The sequence below is a fragment of the Lepidochelys kempii genome, chromosome 1, assembly GCF_965140285.1.
Source record: "Lepidochelys kempii isolate rLepKem1 chromosome 1, rLepKem1.hap1, whole genome shotgun sequence".
Classification (NCBI taxonomy): domain Eukaryota; kingdom Metazoa; phylum Chordata; order Testudines; family Cheloniidae; genus Lepidochelys; species Lepidochelys kempii.
In genome coordinates this window covers 339,897,257-339,915,147 of record NC_136380.1, presented here as the reverse complement: position 1 = coordinate 339,915,147, position 17,891 = coordinate 339,897,257, and the positions used below count along the sequence as shown (strand labels likewise).

General features: G+C 42.2%; 1 protein-coding gene across 25 annotated transcripts in view; it reads left to right on the top strand.

Annotated features, from left to right (window-relative positions):
* Window positions 1-17,891, top strand: part of CELF2 (CUGBP Elav-like family member 2) — a 713,903-nt gene that overhangs the window by 627,227 nt on the left and 68,785 nt on the right. For 24 of the 25 annotated variants that reach the window (XR_012156850.2, XR_012156851.1, XR_012156849.2 and 21 more), the window contains 2 exons: window positions 2,627-2,675; window positions 12,405-12,539. Coding sequence is in view for 22 of the 25 variants with exons in the window: in XM_073328795.2 (XP_073184896.1) it covers window positions 2,627-2,675; window positions 12,405-12,539 (184 nt within the window). In the remaining 3 variants the exon portion in view is untranslated. Of the gene's footprint in view, window positions 1-2,626; window positions 2,676-4,389; window positions 4,432-12,404; window positions 12,540-17,891 lie in introns of those variants that run through there. The other variant, XM_073328807.2, reaches the window with a different exon arrangement.

Below are 17,891 nucleotides of genomic sequence, written 5' to 3'. Positions count from 1 at the left end.
CATCTATGTCTAACCTCTCTAGGATGAAAATAAAAAGATCCTTCACTTTAGAACCCTAAACTCATAGAAATTATAGATGGAACCAGTTTCAGGAACCAGCTCTGGTCTAAATCTATCTGCTTAGATGCTGTAGTATTAAGTGCTGTATAAATACAGGAAGATAGTTTGATTCCCCATCTAGTGTAATAGGTAGGTTGAGTTGGTTTTTCATGACTGCATGTTCTCCAGGGCTTTGTCAATCTGACATTACCCAAGCAATGTGAATTCTAGCACTTCCCTCAGGAGACTGTTCTCCATTAAAGACCTTAATGTCAGACAATATATCTGGAACAGTCAGCCTACATTTTCCTTTGCTCATTGCTCCTAGTTACACCCTCTTGCATCACCCTAGACAATTCCTTTAGCACATTGATGACTTCATCTTTCAAATGCTTAGCAAAGAGGCAATGCAGATAATAGGCTCATTTAAGCAAGTTACGCCACTTTTTTCTTGTTTGATTTTTTTTCTCTTGATGGGCGTGATGCACTTTCCCACATTCCCATGAACTTAAATTCCCCGGCAGTGCACATAGAAACATAGGACTGAAAGGGTCCTCACAAGGTCATCTAGTCTACCCCTTTCACCCAACCCACCCCACATTGAGGCAGGATTAAGTATACCTTGGCCATCCCTGACAGATGTTTGTTAAACTTGTTCTTAAAAACTTCCAAGGGGTTTCCACAACCTCCTCAAGTAACCTGTTCCAGGGCTTCACTATCCTTGTAGTTAGAAATTTTTTCCTAATATCTAACCTAAATCTCTTAATATTGCTGATATCAAGATAACAATTAAACATCAGGTAAAGGAAACAGAGCATAATAGTCATTCCCCTTCCCTATATATTAGATGAAAATCAGAAAGATGGCAGACGGGCACTGAGCTGTTAGAGTCTGGTTGGGAAATAAATGGATCAAAGAAAACGGGATTGTTAAAATAGAAGACTACGTGCACCATATGGCTCTGTTTGTTCCTTAAGGCACTGTAGGGAATGAAACAGAAGAGGTTTTGCAAGTCGTGCAAGGAATGTATTGATTTGTGGGACTGAGGGACATTCTGAACTTTGAGCAGATTCTATGGAAGATTCACAATAATGTTCTCTACTTGCCAAGGAATCCAGCAAGTACAGCATTGAAAACTAAATACCACTACCAAAAACCACACATGCTAGTCATTTTCTCTTCCTCTCTGGCTCTAAGCACATTTGACGTGATTGTGTGGTTCCCATCTTCTGCTTAATTGTTGATTTTCCAATTCCATATTTGGCATCTTTCTTCAATAAAGCTGGAATAGCAGTTGACAGTTTCAGGCAGCGCAAGCCCTGTTGCGCTCATAGCGTGCAATAATAGTACAGACCATTCAACATGCCTGTGTGAAATGTGGAGGAATTACTGAAGAAAGGTCTATGGCCCCAATCCTGCAATGAGCTCTGCGTCTTCACACCCTTGCACATGTGCAGAGCGCCACTAAAGTCAGTAGATCTCTATGCGACCTCAGGTGTCTTTCCCAATAGGACAATTTTCAGGATCAGTGCCTAAGGCTTGAGAGCAACAATAAGAAATGACCACTGAGGTGCAATGGGAATTTGTACACCGAAACTGCTCTGCAAGCTCATCAGAGATATTCTCTTAATAGCTGTCATGTGCTTGCACCGTGCTAAGAAACGAGTACATGGTGGAGATTTGGGGGAAGGTGTAAAAAACAAAAAGAAAAAGCTCCAGTTTGTAATGTGTTTTCAGATCAAAAGTCTTGTAGCTGCCAGGGGAGTGACATGGTGCAGCGCCCCATTCTGAAAGGCAAAGTCTGCCATTCCAAATGCGAGACTGTAGATTGCCCTTGTGTACAGCACATTGCGTTAATTGCTATATAAGGCTACACACAGGAGTTTGCCTATTGTTTAGAAACAGATTGAAAAAGAAAAGTGCATTAGGAGGTGTGATGAAGCCAGGATTGTAGCCACATCCTAAGGGCAGCTTGGTGAATGAGTGATTAAAGTGTTTTGAAGAAAAGGCCCGTCACTAAGCAAGCAACACCTATGGGAATCACAGAACTTTTCCCCTTTGGTACTGGATGAGTTGTTGTCACACACTTCTTAATCACAAACCAAAGTTCATTTGTTAAACCAAACAAATCAAGACGTGTAGGTTTGAGTTGCTTCCTGGCATTTCTTAGATTACTTTAGAATTTTGTCTCTGTTCTGCTAGTTGTTAACAAACTCAAGAAAAGAAAAGTTATAAGCTGGTAAAACAGAAATCATGCATGCCATAAACCAGTGAGGGCTGTAACTTGAGAGGTCTTCTGAAACTAAATACAGCAAATTAAAGTTTATATGAGTCCTATGGGTCCAGTAAATTGTGGGGGTTAAGCTTGCTGGTTATAAAATACTCCTTTAACATTTTACTTTCAAGAAAAGCCAATATTAAGGTATCATTTGAAATTTATATCTTTCTGACTTGCCAGCCTATTTAATATTGATTGTGTATCGTTTTAGCCCCCTGAGCAACTAAAATCAGCAGTGCCAATAAAAGTAAAATGCTTGACTTTGTGACTGTCTAACCTGCTTTACTGTCTTTTCATTTATATTTTTAGATGCATCATCCTATTCAGATGAAACCCGCAGATAGTGAAAAGTCTAATGGTAAGTGATTATCCTATTTCCTACTTAATGTGTGTGCATGTGTCTCTTTTCATTTAAAAAACATCTGCAAGGTATGGCTTATGCTTTTCTCTTAATACAGCTAAAACCCTTTAAGAAAGTGTCCCTATAGCTGAGAGGTCTGGAAAAAAGTTGACCTGCTTTGAACTCCCAATTCAGTTTAAAGAAGGGAGGAAATGTCCTTTCCTCTCTTCTTGATACATTCTCTGTGTCATGGCTTTGTTTTGTTTGTCTCTTGTTGGTATCCTGCTACAGAAGTTGTGGAGTTCCTTAGCAATTAGTAATACCTGATGCTGATAACCTTCTGAGATTAAAATAACATGGGAGTGGAAAGAGAAGTTCCCATATTCAGGAAAATATTTAAGCACTGTCTGAATTGGACTTAGGTATATTCTTCAAGTTAAGCATGTATCTAAACACCCTTCCTGAATAAGGATGCTTCTCTGACTCTAGGCTCAATTTAGAATCAAACTGGATGTTTTGCTCTTAATTATGAGACCCATATTGACTCTTGTTTTATGTAGGGTACTCTAGACCTCTCTCAAATAAATATGATGACAATAATATCTATTCAAAATTTAGGTTATTGACTTAAGGAATATATATGATGTGCAAAATATACAGTGTGCTAAATCTATAAAATATATCAGATCTGCATATTCCAAGCATTAGACAATCCTGATGGTAGGGCTGCCTGTGTGTGTTTTGTTTAAAAAAAATCTATACATCTTTTCCCCCTGGATTCATTCCTATAATTTACTAAAATATATGTTAAAAAAATCACCTTCCTTCCTCGATTGCAAGAGCTTCTTTTCCCCATAAGGCTGACTTAATCAGAGCCAGTGCCTTCCAATAGGCATCTCTGCACCTCATTAATTAGTAATCAGGGCAGAAGCCATGCACTTAGAGATCTACATATCTGCAAATGTAAATTATGATTGGGCTCTAAATCTCTCCGCAAGGTTCTGCTAATTGTACTGCGTTCCATTTTTAGCCTTCTCCACAGACTAAAGTTAGAAGGAAATTAAAACTTTGTCCTGTGGCCCTTTCCACATTGAGGACAGCTTTAAAAACTGGCCAGGTGCACAGCGGAACTGGGCTGGCCCTTGTATGAAGTGGAATGGGGAACTCACTCTTCTGTTGGAGAGGTGCTCACATAACCTAAACTAAAAAAGCCCTCACCACTAGCACAAAGTCATCACCCGTGTTTGGATGCTCAGCAGAAAGACCAAGTAGTCTGAGTATGCAGACTGGGTGAAATCCTAGCCCCACTGAAGTCACTGGGAGTTTTGTCACTGATTTCACGGGGAACAAGATTCCACCCCAAGTATTTATCATGCTCTCAATGGACAATTTTTTTCTCCTCTGCAAGAATACTGCACAAGTCCCTATGAACTAATTAAGTCCAACGTAAGCCCTACATGGGCCTTTCTACATAGAGTAAATTTGATTCTAAAATCTCATGGACAAAATAGAAGTGCAATAGATAATTGACCAAAAATGAACTACCCCCTCATCCCTAGAGCTTGTCCTCCCAGAACAAGACTCAAGCACATTGGCAAAGTGTTGTAGGGAATTTTGTAATGCCTGAACCGGTACCATGCATAAATGCCTTGCTCTCCAAGGCATTCTCCACCACCTTTCACCAGCACTAAATACAGCTAAGTTACCTTTTTTTCCTTCAAAATTCTCCTAGATTTTGGGAGAAGGCACAGAAGTCCCAACTGACCAAAGCAAAGTAAGCAGGTGGAATTGCCTCCTTTAAATTAATCTTCTGAAGAAAAGCAAAAGATGTCTAATTTTCATATGCACATTTAGAATGATGAGAACTCTTTGTTGTTTGAAGCTGGAGAGGAAAGCTACTACTATGGTGATGAATGTCGTGTAGCACCTTAGAGATACAGGAAGTAGGATCGGAGCCATAGAGTGGGAGGTGAGGTAGAGATTTGGCAGCTAGGGGGAGCAGAGTGGTGCAATGCAGAGGAACAGCTGGTATCTGTTTTCTGGCTGCCACTGTGCCAGCAGCTGAAGAAGGGTGTGTGTCTGTGCCAATGGCACACTTTAAGGAAACAGTATGCCATCAGCAGGGCACACAGTGTGAAAAGGGCTCCGGAGGAGGAGAGACAGGTCTAGGGAAGAGATAAAGAGCTAACCAAGGTGGGTTGATCTTTGTGATGGAAGTTCTTGAAACCCTTTGATCTCTCACCATGGAAGCTGTGCATCAGAACTGAATGGTCCACTTGGTTTTATTGGTAACTAGAACTTCTAAAAGTTCGAAGAGCTTGAAGACTCCTGTTGATCAAAAGTTCCAAGTAGCTCATAGATAGCTTCGAGAGAACGAAAGCAAGCACAGACTGCAGTTCTCTTGAGTTTACCAACCTCTGTGTAGGGCTGATGAGACCCGATGAAGCTTGATATGAGTTCTGATGTTCCCTTGGTAATTTTACAGGATTTCTAAGACTCAGTATTTGCTGAGTGACAATGTTGAAAATCCTATTAAGATGGATGATCTGGTTTGACACCAGTTTGCCCAGTTCTGGACTCAAAACCAAAATTTGTGTGAAGGCTTTGCAATGTTCTGTTGAGTGTCTTTTTTTTTAAATTGCTCACTTCTGAATTCCAGGGCTTGACTTGCAATGCCAAAATATTATGGGAAGAGAATTTCTGCCCCAATAGGAAGCAGAAAGCACAGTAACTTTCACACAAGCTTCTTGTGAGACTTCCAGATGCAAGAGGGTTTGGATGAGCGTCCAGACTTGTGGGCACTTGCATGAAGTGGCCCTGAACTGTAACCCTCTTGTGCTTTATGTGTCACCTAGGAGCCAATCCTCTGCTGACTTATCCTTATATCAACCTCCAGAAGCCAAGCTTGAGACAGGGACCTCTATAGGAGTGATGTGGTACAGACATCTCCTGCACATGCCTGGTTATGGAATAGCAGTGGAGCAGCACCTCACCACTTGTACAGTTTCAGGGCATTCTCAGCCTTTGTGTCCACCTAATCAGGGTGGAATGGCTGGTGAATATGGGTAGCAGCCTCCAGACTTGCTCTCCATCCCTCTGTATGAAGGGTGAAGGTGGACCTCTGCAGAGCATGACAGTACACTGGCCTTCAGGTCCTATCTCCTCCTATGAAGATGCAGCAAAATGTAATTCTTTTCATGGTACTCAGGGCTTTCTGCAGCTAGTGCAAATGGAGCAGCATCCTTAGTGCTAATGAATTTATTTCACTGGAGGATGCTTAAAATAATTAGCCGATAAACTTACCTTTCCTAAAAGTTCTTCCTTCCAAAAGATGAAGTATACAGTATATGGTGCTCATGAATTCATAGAGTTTGAGGCCAGAAGAGACCATTGTATCTTCTAGTCTGTCCTCCTGTACATCACTCAGTACTCAGCCCAAGAACTTGTGTCTGGCTAAAGCATCTCTTCCAGAAAGATGCGTAGTCTTGATTTGAAGATTTTAACAGATGGAGAATCCATCATTTCCCTTGGTAGTTTGTTCCAGTACCAGTCACCCTCTTTTTTAAATATTTAGGTACTGGGCTCTAATCCGGAAAGCATTCAAACTCTTGCTTGACCTTAAGTAGTCAATGGGACTTATTAACATGCTTGAAGTTAAGTACATTCTTAAATGCTTTGGTGGCTGCCTGTACCTTCCATTAACATTAATGATGGACCTCAGGGCAGATATCCCGAGGACAGTATACACCCATTTTTGTAAAATGCCTACACTTCGGGGAAACCAAGAAAAATTCTCCATTGCAATATCCTGGACTTGTGTTCTGATTCACTGAAAGGGTGAAGAAATGGTTTTGAAATCCTAAGTGGAGAAACTTGCAGATTTGGAAGCAGTAATTAAATGCCATATGTCAGCACTAACACATAGAAAAGTTGTTAATTAATTCAGGCAGTTCCAGATCCAGGTGTGACTTTGACAGATTGTACACTAGGGTTTTTCGCCAGCTTACAAATAAGGATAAAAAATCTTTTTTTCTCCACTCTGGGGGAAAAAAAACATTTGTACTTAAATAATTAACCGTTACTTGATTGGCTTAAAAGTGAGGATAACTTATTCTGCGAAGGAAATAGCGTTCTTGATATATTTAAATATGATAGCTTCAGTCACTTAAGAGTATGCTGCCATGTATTTTCACGATAGAATTTGAGCTTCAGGGAAGAAAAAGAAAAATTTAGCAAACCTTAATAGCATTTTTTCATTACTTAATTGTTGTTTAAACATTCTCCTGCAGTGCTGTGATCTCAAACACAGCCCCTTGGTTTTAACATATGAGAATCCATAACTGAAATGATGGACTGGGAACAGAGAAGTGAAAAAATATTAGTCAGTTTTCACTGTCCAAGCAAACTATAAGTGAAGTGTAAAAATCAGACACTAAGGTGCACTGCAATGCAGTGACTTCAATGGGACTCGTCACAGGCTCCACCCAGGCAGACACAGCTTCAGGATTGGGTCCAATAGACATTTACAGGGTACACCCTAGCTGCTTTGTCCTGCTCCGGCAATGCAAAGCAACCATATGTTTGTTAACTGTCCGGTTATATCAGGTTGCATCTGCTTTACATTGCTAAAATAGTGCAAAGCAGCCGGACAGCAGTATTGAGTCCAAAATCCACCAATCAGAACGAACTCCTCTCCCCCCCCCCAAAAAAGTGATTTAAATAAATAAATAAATCATCCTTTTTGGTCTGTCTTCTGAATTTTGAACTGCTCCTGTCTGCCCCAGATGTGTGTGGGTGGCAATTACAGGGTGAAAATAAGACCTGAGAAACGGGAGGCAGTGTTCTCTAGTGGGTAGGGCATTGGACTGGGCCTCAGGAGACTGATTTGCTGGCTGACCTTGGGCAAATCACGTCCCCTCCCCATGCCTCAGTTTCACCGTTCATAAAATGGGGATAATGATGCTGACCTCCTTTGTACAGTGCTTTGAGAGTCCAACCTACGCCTACCCCCCGGCCAGGCTCCAACAGCTGGCTCTTGTTTCTAACCTGCATGGGATGGGGCTTCCTCTGGGGTCTTATCTCTATTAACTCTTCACTTTTCTGCACTATGGTGGGAGGTGAGGCCACTGCTTCCAAGATTGGAGGAAGGAGGCCTGGTTCCGCAGTGAGTGCCTCAAGTAGGCATTTTAGCACCTGGGGTGAGCAACCATATTTGAACCCCCTACCGTTTTTTTTTAGTTACTTCTCCACTCCCAGGGCTTTACACCCTGGGCGACTGCCTCGCTCGCCCCACCCTCACCCCCCAATTAAGGTCCTGTCCGCTGTGTGTGCCATTTCTGAGGCTCCGCTCAACTCTGAGCACACAGGTCACCACATACTGCAAGCTGCAGTATGTGACATATGTGTCACAGCAACCTCTAGTGGTTAAAGTAGGGTGACCAGGTGTCTGGTTTTCAACTGGAACCCCGAGTCGAAAAGGGACCCTGGCGGCTCCGGTCAGCACCGTTAAAAGCCTGGTCAGCGATGCTGTGGCATTAAGGCAGACTAGTCCCTACCTGTCCTGGGGCACCACGCTGCACCCCGGAAACAGCCAGCAGATCTGGTTCCTAGGCGTGGGGACCACCGGGTTCCATGCGCTGCCCCCACCCCAAGCACTGGCTCCACGCTCCCATTGGCCGGGAACAGGCCAATGGGAGCTGGGGGGGCGGTGCCTGCAGACGAGAGCAGTGTGTGCCACATAGCCTCCTGCCTCCAGCCCCCCGCCTAGAAACCGGACCTTGTGGCCACTTCTGGGGCGCAGCGTGGACCCAGGACAGGCAGGCAGACTGCCTTAGCATCGCTGACCGGGAGCTGCATGAGGTAAGCCCGTGCCCTAACCCTTTACCCCAGCCCTGAGCCCCCCCCCAACAACCTAGAGCCCCCTCCTGCACCCAGATCCCTCATCCCCAGTCCCACCCCAGAGCATCCCAGCCCCCTCCCATACTCCAAATTTCTCAGCCATGCTCCCCAGCCTGGAGCCCACTGATGAACCCCAAACCCCTCATCCCCAGCCCCATCCCAGAGCCAGCACCCCCAGCCCAGAGCCCTCACCCCTTCCCGACCCCAACCTCCTGCCTCAACCTGCAGCCCCCTCCTACATTCTGAATTCCTTGGTCCCACCCCTCAGTTTGGAGCCCCTCCTGCACCCCCAACCAGAGCCCTCACCCCCTCCCACAGCCCAACTCCCTCCAACATTTCTTGCCCCACCCCAGGGCCTGCACCTCCATTTAGAGCCCTCACCCCCTCCCGCAGCCCAACCCCCTGCCCCAGTCAGGTGAAAATGAGTGAGGGAGGGGGAATGTAGAGAGCAGGGGAACAGGTGGGGTAGGGGGCCGGATCTGGGGGAAGGGGCAAGGGTAGGTTATTCGGTTTTGTGCCAATCAAAAGTTGGCAACCCTTGGTTAAAGTGTGAAACTGCCAGCCACACAGACAAAATCTGTGAGCTGCCTCCATTTTACTGTGGGATACCCCCGCTCCCCTGCCAAATTGTTCGGGTGTATTTGACCTGTAGTCCTCACAGACCTTTAACTATCAATACCCACAACACTTCTTGTATATCATGGAAAGACTGAGGCAGAGAGGTTAAGTAACTTGCCCAAGACCACAGAGATAATCAGTGTAAGGCCTGGTCTACACTGGTGGGGGCAGGAATCGATCTAAGATACGCAACTTCAGCTACGAGAATAGCGTAGCTGAAGTCGACGTATCTTAGATCGACTTAGAATCACTTACTGCACGTCCTCGCGGCGCGGGATTGACAGCGGCCCCTCCCCCATCAACTCCGCTTCCACCTCTCGCCGTGGTGGAGTTCCGGAGTCAATGGCAGAGCGATCGGGGATCGATTTATCGTGTCTACACTAGACACGATAAATTGATCCCCGATAGATTGATTACTACCCGCGGATGGGGCAGGTAGTGTAGACATGGCCTAAGAACCCAAGAATTTGTGGCTCCTATCCTATGCTGATAGGAATAAATCATGCCTTTCTCTGCATGAAAGTGTATGATATTGTTTTAAATTGATATCATCCCTTACAACAGAGGTAAGGCACCTATGCAGGTTTTATCTTGGCAGTGCTCCTTTAAACAGTCTGTATGGTTAGGCATTTAGCCAAGATAAAATTACAAATTTCTTAAAGTTTACCACTGATCAGCAGTACCAAACAGCATTGGATGTGAGGCACGTCATCCTACCGATATGTCTTCTGTACACTGAGCATTTTCCTTGAAATGTGCATTTTGAAGATGTACAGTACACAGGAGCTGGGTGTTTAATTTTCTATAAAATCACCCTCCAGCTGAAAATCTTCAAAATCGTTTTAGTTAAATGGCATATTTGTAGATTTACTAGTAAGAGTGAAGGAGGCCAGTGAGGAGTTTGTCATCTGCTAGTGTTTGGAAAATTAAAAAACATCTTAGCATTTGACTTTGGGGGAGGGGAAGTTAAATGGCAGTTTGGCAGAGCAGCATCTTCCTCTTTTCTCTGTAGGTTGGAGGAAGGGATCCCCTGCATCCATTAAGGTTCCTTATTTTTTATCTTCCACTTGAAGATAAAAATTCTTCACCCTTCCCTGTAAGCAGGAGCAGATGGGACACCTTTTGGGGCAAGAGTGCAGTTGCTTAATTGGCTGAGGCAATGTCGTTTGTAGGATTGAGCATGGAGCTGGGAGCTAGGGACTCTTGAGTTCTGATCCCTGCTCTACTGCTCAATCACCCTGTGGCCTTAGACAGGTCACGTGACTTCTCTGTGTCTCAGTTTCAGCATCTGTAAAATGGATGTTAATCGTACAAATACCTATATAAAAAAATATGGGTCACACTTTGTGTTATGGTTCTGGTTACTAAGGATGAACAAATGATTAATAGATGTAATAAAGAGTAAAACGATTGAGTCCAGCACGGTACATAGCTTGCTTATAACCCTGGCTCACAACATCATCTGCTGATGTGCTTATATGCATCTATAACCCATACTTCTCAAGTTGTAACATCTTTATATCATCTATTAATCATTTAGTAACCTTTTATAAACCATATGTAAATGGGACCTTAATATCAAGTGTGAATGAAAGTGCTGAGACTGGACATATCTCTGCTGAGCAAACCACTCCCTTTTCCTGGGCATTGAGTTCATGCCTGTTTCCTGCCAGCCTGCACAGCAAGAGGCTGGACTCTACGAATCAGTCCAGATGGCAGTGCATCGCCCTATCAGGGACCCAACCTACATCTAAATTCTCTTTATAAAAAAAAAAAAAAAAAAGTACATTTCCATTAGCTTTTGGGGTTCTGGAAAATGCATTTTCCCTATGCTTGCTTGTGTAAAATAGCAGAATGCCTTTCTTAACCATTAAGTAAAGAAGTACTACCCAGTAAAAAAAAAAAAATTACTCCAGATACCTCTTCTGTCTTCAATAAACATTAGCTTCTGTTTTTCTTGCTGAAATTATGCTAAGGGCACTAAAAGTGTTAATACCAATAAAATCCCATGAAAATATATAGGTTTCTTGCTTCTCAGCTGCAATTTATTCCATTTGACAAACACATGCTAATACATGCAGGGTGGGTTGGGGTGCAAAGGAAGATTCATTTTTCATAAGCACAGAAATGAAAATATTTCATTAGAAAAATAATTTGCACAATAGAAATAAATAAGTGCACCACAGATACTCTGGAGTAAAGCTTTCCGTCTGTCTTTGCTTCCTGCAAAACTCTGGCAGTCTGCTCATTAACAGTGAATTGGATTTGCATGCCATTTCAATAGCAGAAGAAAGGAGAATATAATAACCCCTTAGATATTTTTTTAATATAGGGGAGATAGTGAGTTAGCATTAAGTCTTCCAGATCGGAACTGGGTTATTGCTGTTTACTCTGTCTTTGACACCAGTCTATGGCTTGAGCTTTTGTTAAACTTCAGAGCCAGCATACACACCCAGCTAGAGCGACCTACTTTATGCTGGCCGTGTGGACGATATAGAAAGGAGATAATCTACCGATATCTTTGGCAAAGTTCCTGTTGTATTTCTTGCAAACTCAACATCATAACCAATCAAATGATTTGGCTTTTGGAAAGTAATATGCACTCCCCTTGTTGAAGTGCTGCCCCTGGAACATACATTGTGTCCATTTGAAGAGAGACTTCTGTGTCATTATTGGAAAAGAGAGAGGAAAATTTAATGCATTATTCTTTTCATTGCAGTCACTACAAACCTGCTTCTGAGTGCCATGCATTACAGCTGCTTGAAATTGAAAGCTAGGATCCTTTTCATATAAGAATGTTTCTGTAGAGTATTTTTCATTATCTCATTTTGCTATGTGCACTTCCCCCACCACCACCGCCCGCTGCCTGTTTTGTTTCCTTTCATGCATTTGGGAGCTGGGGTGCGGGGAGAGGGAACATATTCAAATTAGAATCTATGCAAAAATATCTTGAGTCTCTGACACAGGATGCTTCTTTCTCTTAGAAATCATGATGGGGAGGGGGATGAAAAATGTCTTATTCATGCAACTAATATGACAATGGCACTCACAAAAAGAGTGGGGGGAGGAAGAGGGAGAAGGGTGATAAGTATAAAGTGTGAGCCTTAGGACTTGTCTTCAGTTGCAGAGCCAGACTCACATGACTGGAACTTGGTTTGATGTGGTAATGAAGCATTGATCACAGGGAAAAGATGAAATGGCCTTTGCTCATTCATTATTTTTATCTTCTAGCTGTGGAAGACAGAAAATTGTTCATAGGAATGGTTTCGAAGAAGTGTAATGAGAATGATATCAGGGTGATGTTTTCTCCATTTGGCCAGATAGAAGAATGCCGAATTCTTCGGGGACCTGACGGGCTGAGCCGAGGTGAGTGTGCAGTCTATAAAGTCTCTTTCCTTAAGTGCTAATTGGAGCTATATGTCACAGTCAGGGTAGATGTAGCCACTGTCTGCAGCGAGAGGTTACACTGTAATATGTCCCACGTGACGGAGTTACGCACATGAATTTTTCACAGTGACTGAAATTATCACCTTTTATTTCAAATGTCAGAAAGGTCTCAGTGCCAACATATTGACTTGTGTGATCACGCTGTTTGTCAGATTGAAAGGGTACCATTGAACCCTGACATCTCCTATTTTCCCTACCACAAAATCAAAGATACACACACACTCACACACACACACACTTATTTGTATTTTGCACCAGGGAAAACAAATGACTGTTTTATGGCATCTGGGGCCATGCAAACTGGTCCATGCTATAGTATCCCTCTACTCCCGCATTCTTTGTAACCATACGTAAAACGTGGGTCTGTATTGCCTCTGGAATAAAGGGGTTAACTTCTAGAGTTTTGCTCAGACAGAACTCATGAAGGGAGCTTTCATAGCTCAAGTCCCTAGGTCCAAATAGAGCCACCACAGGCGTGCTAAACAGCAGTGCATAGTGCAGTCATATGAATAACCTGAATTCTGGACCCCATGCCAGACTCTTACTTTATTGTGTTGGAAATTAAGTGCAATGCAGACTTTGATACTGATCACCGCCCTCCCCCACCCATTTAGATATGCAGCATATAGCATTTTGTACCTGGAAAAGGCTCTTGAAAATATATAATAAAAAGAAAAGCAGATCTATATCAATGACCCCTGCTGCATATTAAGCCTTTGTTGTATTGACCTGGAATTACTTAGACAGAACAATCCTTCCCACCAGCTAATGACATATGGAACTGAATTGGGAAGAGGATCAGGGCAAGCTTGTTGGCCTTCGGGGAACAGTGCCATGATATCAGCTACCACAATTTAAAGGCACAGGCAGTAAAAACTACTCTAAAATGTGGGGTTGTAAATTCTATTAAGGAGAAGCAAAACTCAGTCATTCTGTTTTGGATATTTTTTCCCCTCTAAACATGAAAAAGTACATAGGAATCACAGGTTTCAGAGTAACAGCTGTGTTAGTCTGTGTTCGCAAAAAGAAAAGGAGTACTTGTGGCACCTTAGAGACTAACCAATTTATTTGAGCATAAGTTTCGTGATGCATCCGATGAAGTGAGCTGTAGCTCACGAAAGCTTATGCTCAAATAAATTGGTTAGTCTCTAAGGTGCCACAAGTACTCCTTTTCTTATAGGAATCACAGTTTATGCATTTTATTACATTTTCAAAACATGGAAAAATGTAGAGAAGAATGTGTGTTTTTTTTAACTTCTGAAGCATATTGTTTCTTTTAGACTCTGGTTTCTACAATATGTGCAGCCACTTGTGGTTTTTTAAAAAATTATTCTGTGCAGCAGTTTGTCCACAATGGATATAAAGTCCAGCAGAATAGGTTGGGAACTGGGTGTCGGTATGTCGTCTGTGAAGGCAGAAAGCAGGGGCCATGGCATCTCCATGGAAATAAGGATAAAAAAAATCATGCACTGAAAAAAATGCTCTGTTGATTAATGGGAAACCATATGTTCTGTTTGTGGGCATTGTACCGAGGAAAATCAAGGCCTACAATTATACAGACTTAGACTCTGATCCCACAGCTGCTTGACCTTCAAGAAGTTGCATGATCCTGGCTCAGGAGTCTAACTTTAGATAGTCTTTTTATTTATTTTTTAAATCTTGGCCACAGGAAAGTAAACCTGCAGTGGGGAGTTGCTGGATAACTATTTAAATATTTAGACTAGATTATAAACTAGAGAATCAAGTCTTTGAGTCTTACAAGAGTTATTTGACTCCTCCACAGAATTCCAAGTATTCCCCAAGTCTTGTTCAATAGAGGTTTTCCATCATAATCCCAGATCACGGGAGCCTACAGGAAGGGGTACGATGGGGGTATTTTTATTCCTCAATAGGTGGCAATTGCTATCGCCAGTTACAAATTGATTGAGTATTGCAGTGTAGCCCATTGAGCAGATGTTGTGGTAATTTAAGGTTAATGTGCAAGGCTTTCACCTCTGGAGACGGAAGAGCATGTTCCAGGTACGTCACACTCAAACAGGTATTGGAATGTATTGGCTTAGCAGAGCTATAGCCTCTCTAATATTCAAGTTTATTCTGACAGTCACACAATAATATGATACCAGGCTCTCTTGTTTCCTGCCTGTTAAACTTGAATTGCTTTCTACACCCATGCTACAGCCCAGTTTCCAGGCAGATGTTTGTCAACTTCACAAAACCACCAGACCCAGAGAGAAAATCAAGCACTGGGAAAGTGCCGAGCATTGAAGAGCTGAACTGAAGTCCTGCAGGAGAGCTTTGGGTGGGAGGACTCTTGCGTGGCATAGAACAGAAATTGGGTTCTTTAAAAATAGAAGGAAAATTAATACAATTAAATCCTGCAACAAATTCCAACATTAAAATGGATTCTCATTAATTTTACTATTTCCAGTATGTTAAATTCCCCATTGCCACATGCCATCTTTCTTCTCATGTGTAAGAGCCCACAGCTCAACCATGCTTCCAGATGGGAAGTCCCTATAAAGAGAGGAAGGATGAATGAAGAAGAGTCACATTCTTGTGGGACTGCTGTCATCTCAGCACACCGGGCATTTGGGAGTGCATAGTCCTCACAGTCCAGCAAAATAAAAATACAATCCATTATGCTCTGCTTGAGTATTTTATCTTCTTCTCAATCAGCGTGCCTTAAAAATTAGCATATTATGATACCTCAGAAATAAAGAGCATGAAAAACACATTTACTGGTATTTATACAAACTTTGGAGCTTATTTGGAGACATTTGGAGTAAAATGTCTTAGGGAAGGAATCTTTAGTATTAACAGATGTGAATTCTCAGTTCCAAAGGACAGCTACTGACTAGAGTGCTAGGCAGAACAATTCAGTTTTGTGCTGTTATTTTTCTCTAAGTAAGAAATGAAAGCTTTCAGTCAGCTTTTGGAACCTGTTCACGGTAGAGTAGCAACACTTTTGTTTCTAGTATAGCAATGTTAGACTATAACGTTGTAGGGTAGGCCTAGGATCAGAGTCTACTCACAGTTGGAACAGGAAAAAGAATCCCTGTCTACAATGGTAAAGGAAAATATAACACTCTGTGATGAGTGTGATATAAGTGCTTAGATAAGGATACGGAGAGATTGAACTGGTTGTTGCTAGTGTAGTTTCAAGCCAAGAGTAGATACGGTTCTAATAAATTCACATCCATTCTGCCACTGTAGATAAAGGTCCATCCTCATTTCCACTCCAGATTTGTATTACCAGCTGTTTGAAACTCGTGTAAAAGTAGCCTAAAGACATCATACAAAGTCTCAGTGATGGAGCAATATATTTTAAATGCCCTTTCTAGTGTTTCCATTTAATCACGTTATTCCCACTGATGTTTGCTCCTGCAACTGAAAAATGGTTTGCTTTTTTCATCTGTACCTGGTTTGGCTGCAACCTAGGTACAGTGAGTAGATAGTGACCAAAAGTCATTATCATCTGATGGCTGTTTTACAGCCCCTGTGAAGTTAGTGGGTTGATATGGAGCAGTTCCCAGTTAGTAGGTGTCTGTTTAAGAATAAGAAAACGCAACTAACTGTCTAAGCAGAGAATTTGACGACTGAAGGGTATGGAGACTGTCCTATTCTCTCATCGCTACAACTCAGGTTCATGGGGCTGCATAGGGAATCTTGTGAATGCCTTTCCTGTATCTGTTCTACAGGTACAGGGATGCAGCCTCCAGCTTAAACCACTTTTTAAAAAATTCCCATTGTTGATGTTGTGCACTACCCCCCATTGTCATGTCAAAGCAAAAGTGAACTGAGTGGGACGATTAGGGGTTTAAATCACTTATTGCAAAGGGTTTCCAGAAATCTCTGAACTTTTTAAAGAAACCCCAATGTCCTGGCTCCTAGTCCTGAGATCTGTCTACAAGAACGCTGCTGCCAACATGGACAGCTGTGAGCTTGTGGATGGAACATTCAAATGGTAGCCAGAAGGACCTGAGTTTGATTCACAAGTCTGCTGCTGACTTGCTATGTGACCCCAGGTGACTCACTTCATCTCTTTTTGTGCCTCAGTTTTCCCATCTACAGTAGAACCTCAAAGTTACAAACACTTCGGGAATAGAGGTTGTTCATAACTCTGAAATGTTCGTAACTCTGAATAAAATATTATGGTGGTTGTTTCAAAAGTTTACAACGGAACATTGACTTAATACAGCTTTGAAACTTTATTACAGAGAAGAAAAATGTTGCTTTTAACCTTAATTTAAATGAAACAAGCACAGTTTCCTTACTGTGTCAAATTTTTTTAAAAAACTTTCCCTTTATTTTTTAGTAGTTTACATTTAACACAGTATGGTACTGTATTTGTTTTTGTCTCTGCTGCTGCCTGATTGCGTACTTCCAGTTCCAAATCAGGGTGTGGTTGACTGGTCAGTTTGTAACTGTGGTGTTCATAACTCTGAGGGTCTACTGTACCTTTGTAAAGTGCTTTGAGATCAGTAGGTCAAAATCACTATATTACTGCTAAGTAGTATTAGTCAATAATAATAATAAAATCCTCTTATCCTTATCATAGGAGCTCCATATAGCAAATTACACAGATGTATTGCTAAGTACAGATTTATATAACAGACACTGTAGTCAATTGGGTCAAGAGATTGCATTGAAGGAACCTGCTAAATATGTGTACAGACAATTAGGTCTAAAATGTGCATTTGATAAGGTCTCTAAATGCATATTGACACAGCTTTTAAAGTCTTTTTGTCTGATTTCAACATGACAATATTAAGCAAGTCAGGCAAGTGCACACTTAGAGTATTAAAAATCTGATAATAGGGAATGTCTGTTTTAAAAAGCAGATAGGAATGGTGTGGGAATCAGCCCACAATCAGGCAGATCAGGCAGCTTTGCAAAATTCCATTCATCCGCAGTAAGTAGGGATTGTTGGTTTGTTCATTTAAAAAAAAGGCAAAATATCGTTGTTCATTTTTTGCATTATCACTTATGGTAAAGAACAGGTGAGTAGTTTCTGTGCCTGGAGCAGGAGATTTTCTGACTGATATTCAGAGCAGCTTTGCAAGGCTGAAGTAACATAATGTGCTACCCCTGAAAGTGATCTGGGTTTGTGGCCAGCCTGGCACTCCTCAGGGTATGTCTACACTGCAGATAGACGGTGACTTGGCTTGGCCAATGCTAACTGACTTGAGCTCACAGGGCTCTGGCTTAAGGGGCTGTTTGGTTTTGGTGTAAAACGTTCAGGCTTAGGCTGCAGCCTGAGCTCTGGGACTC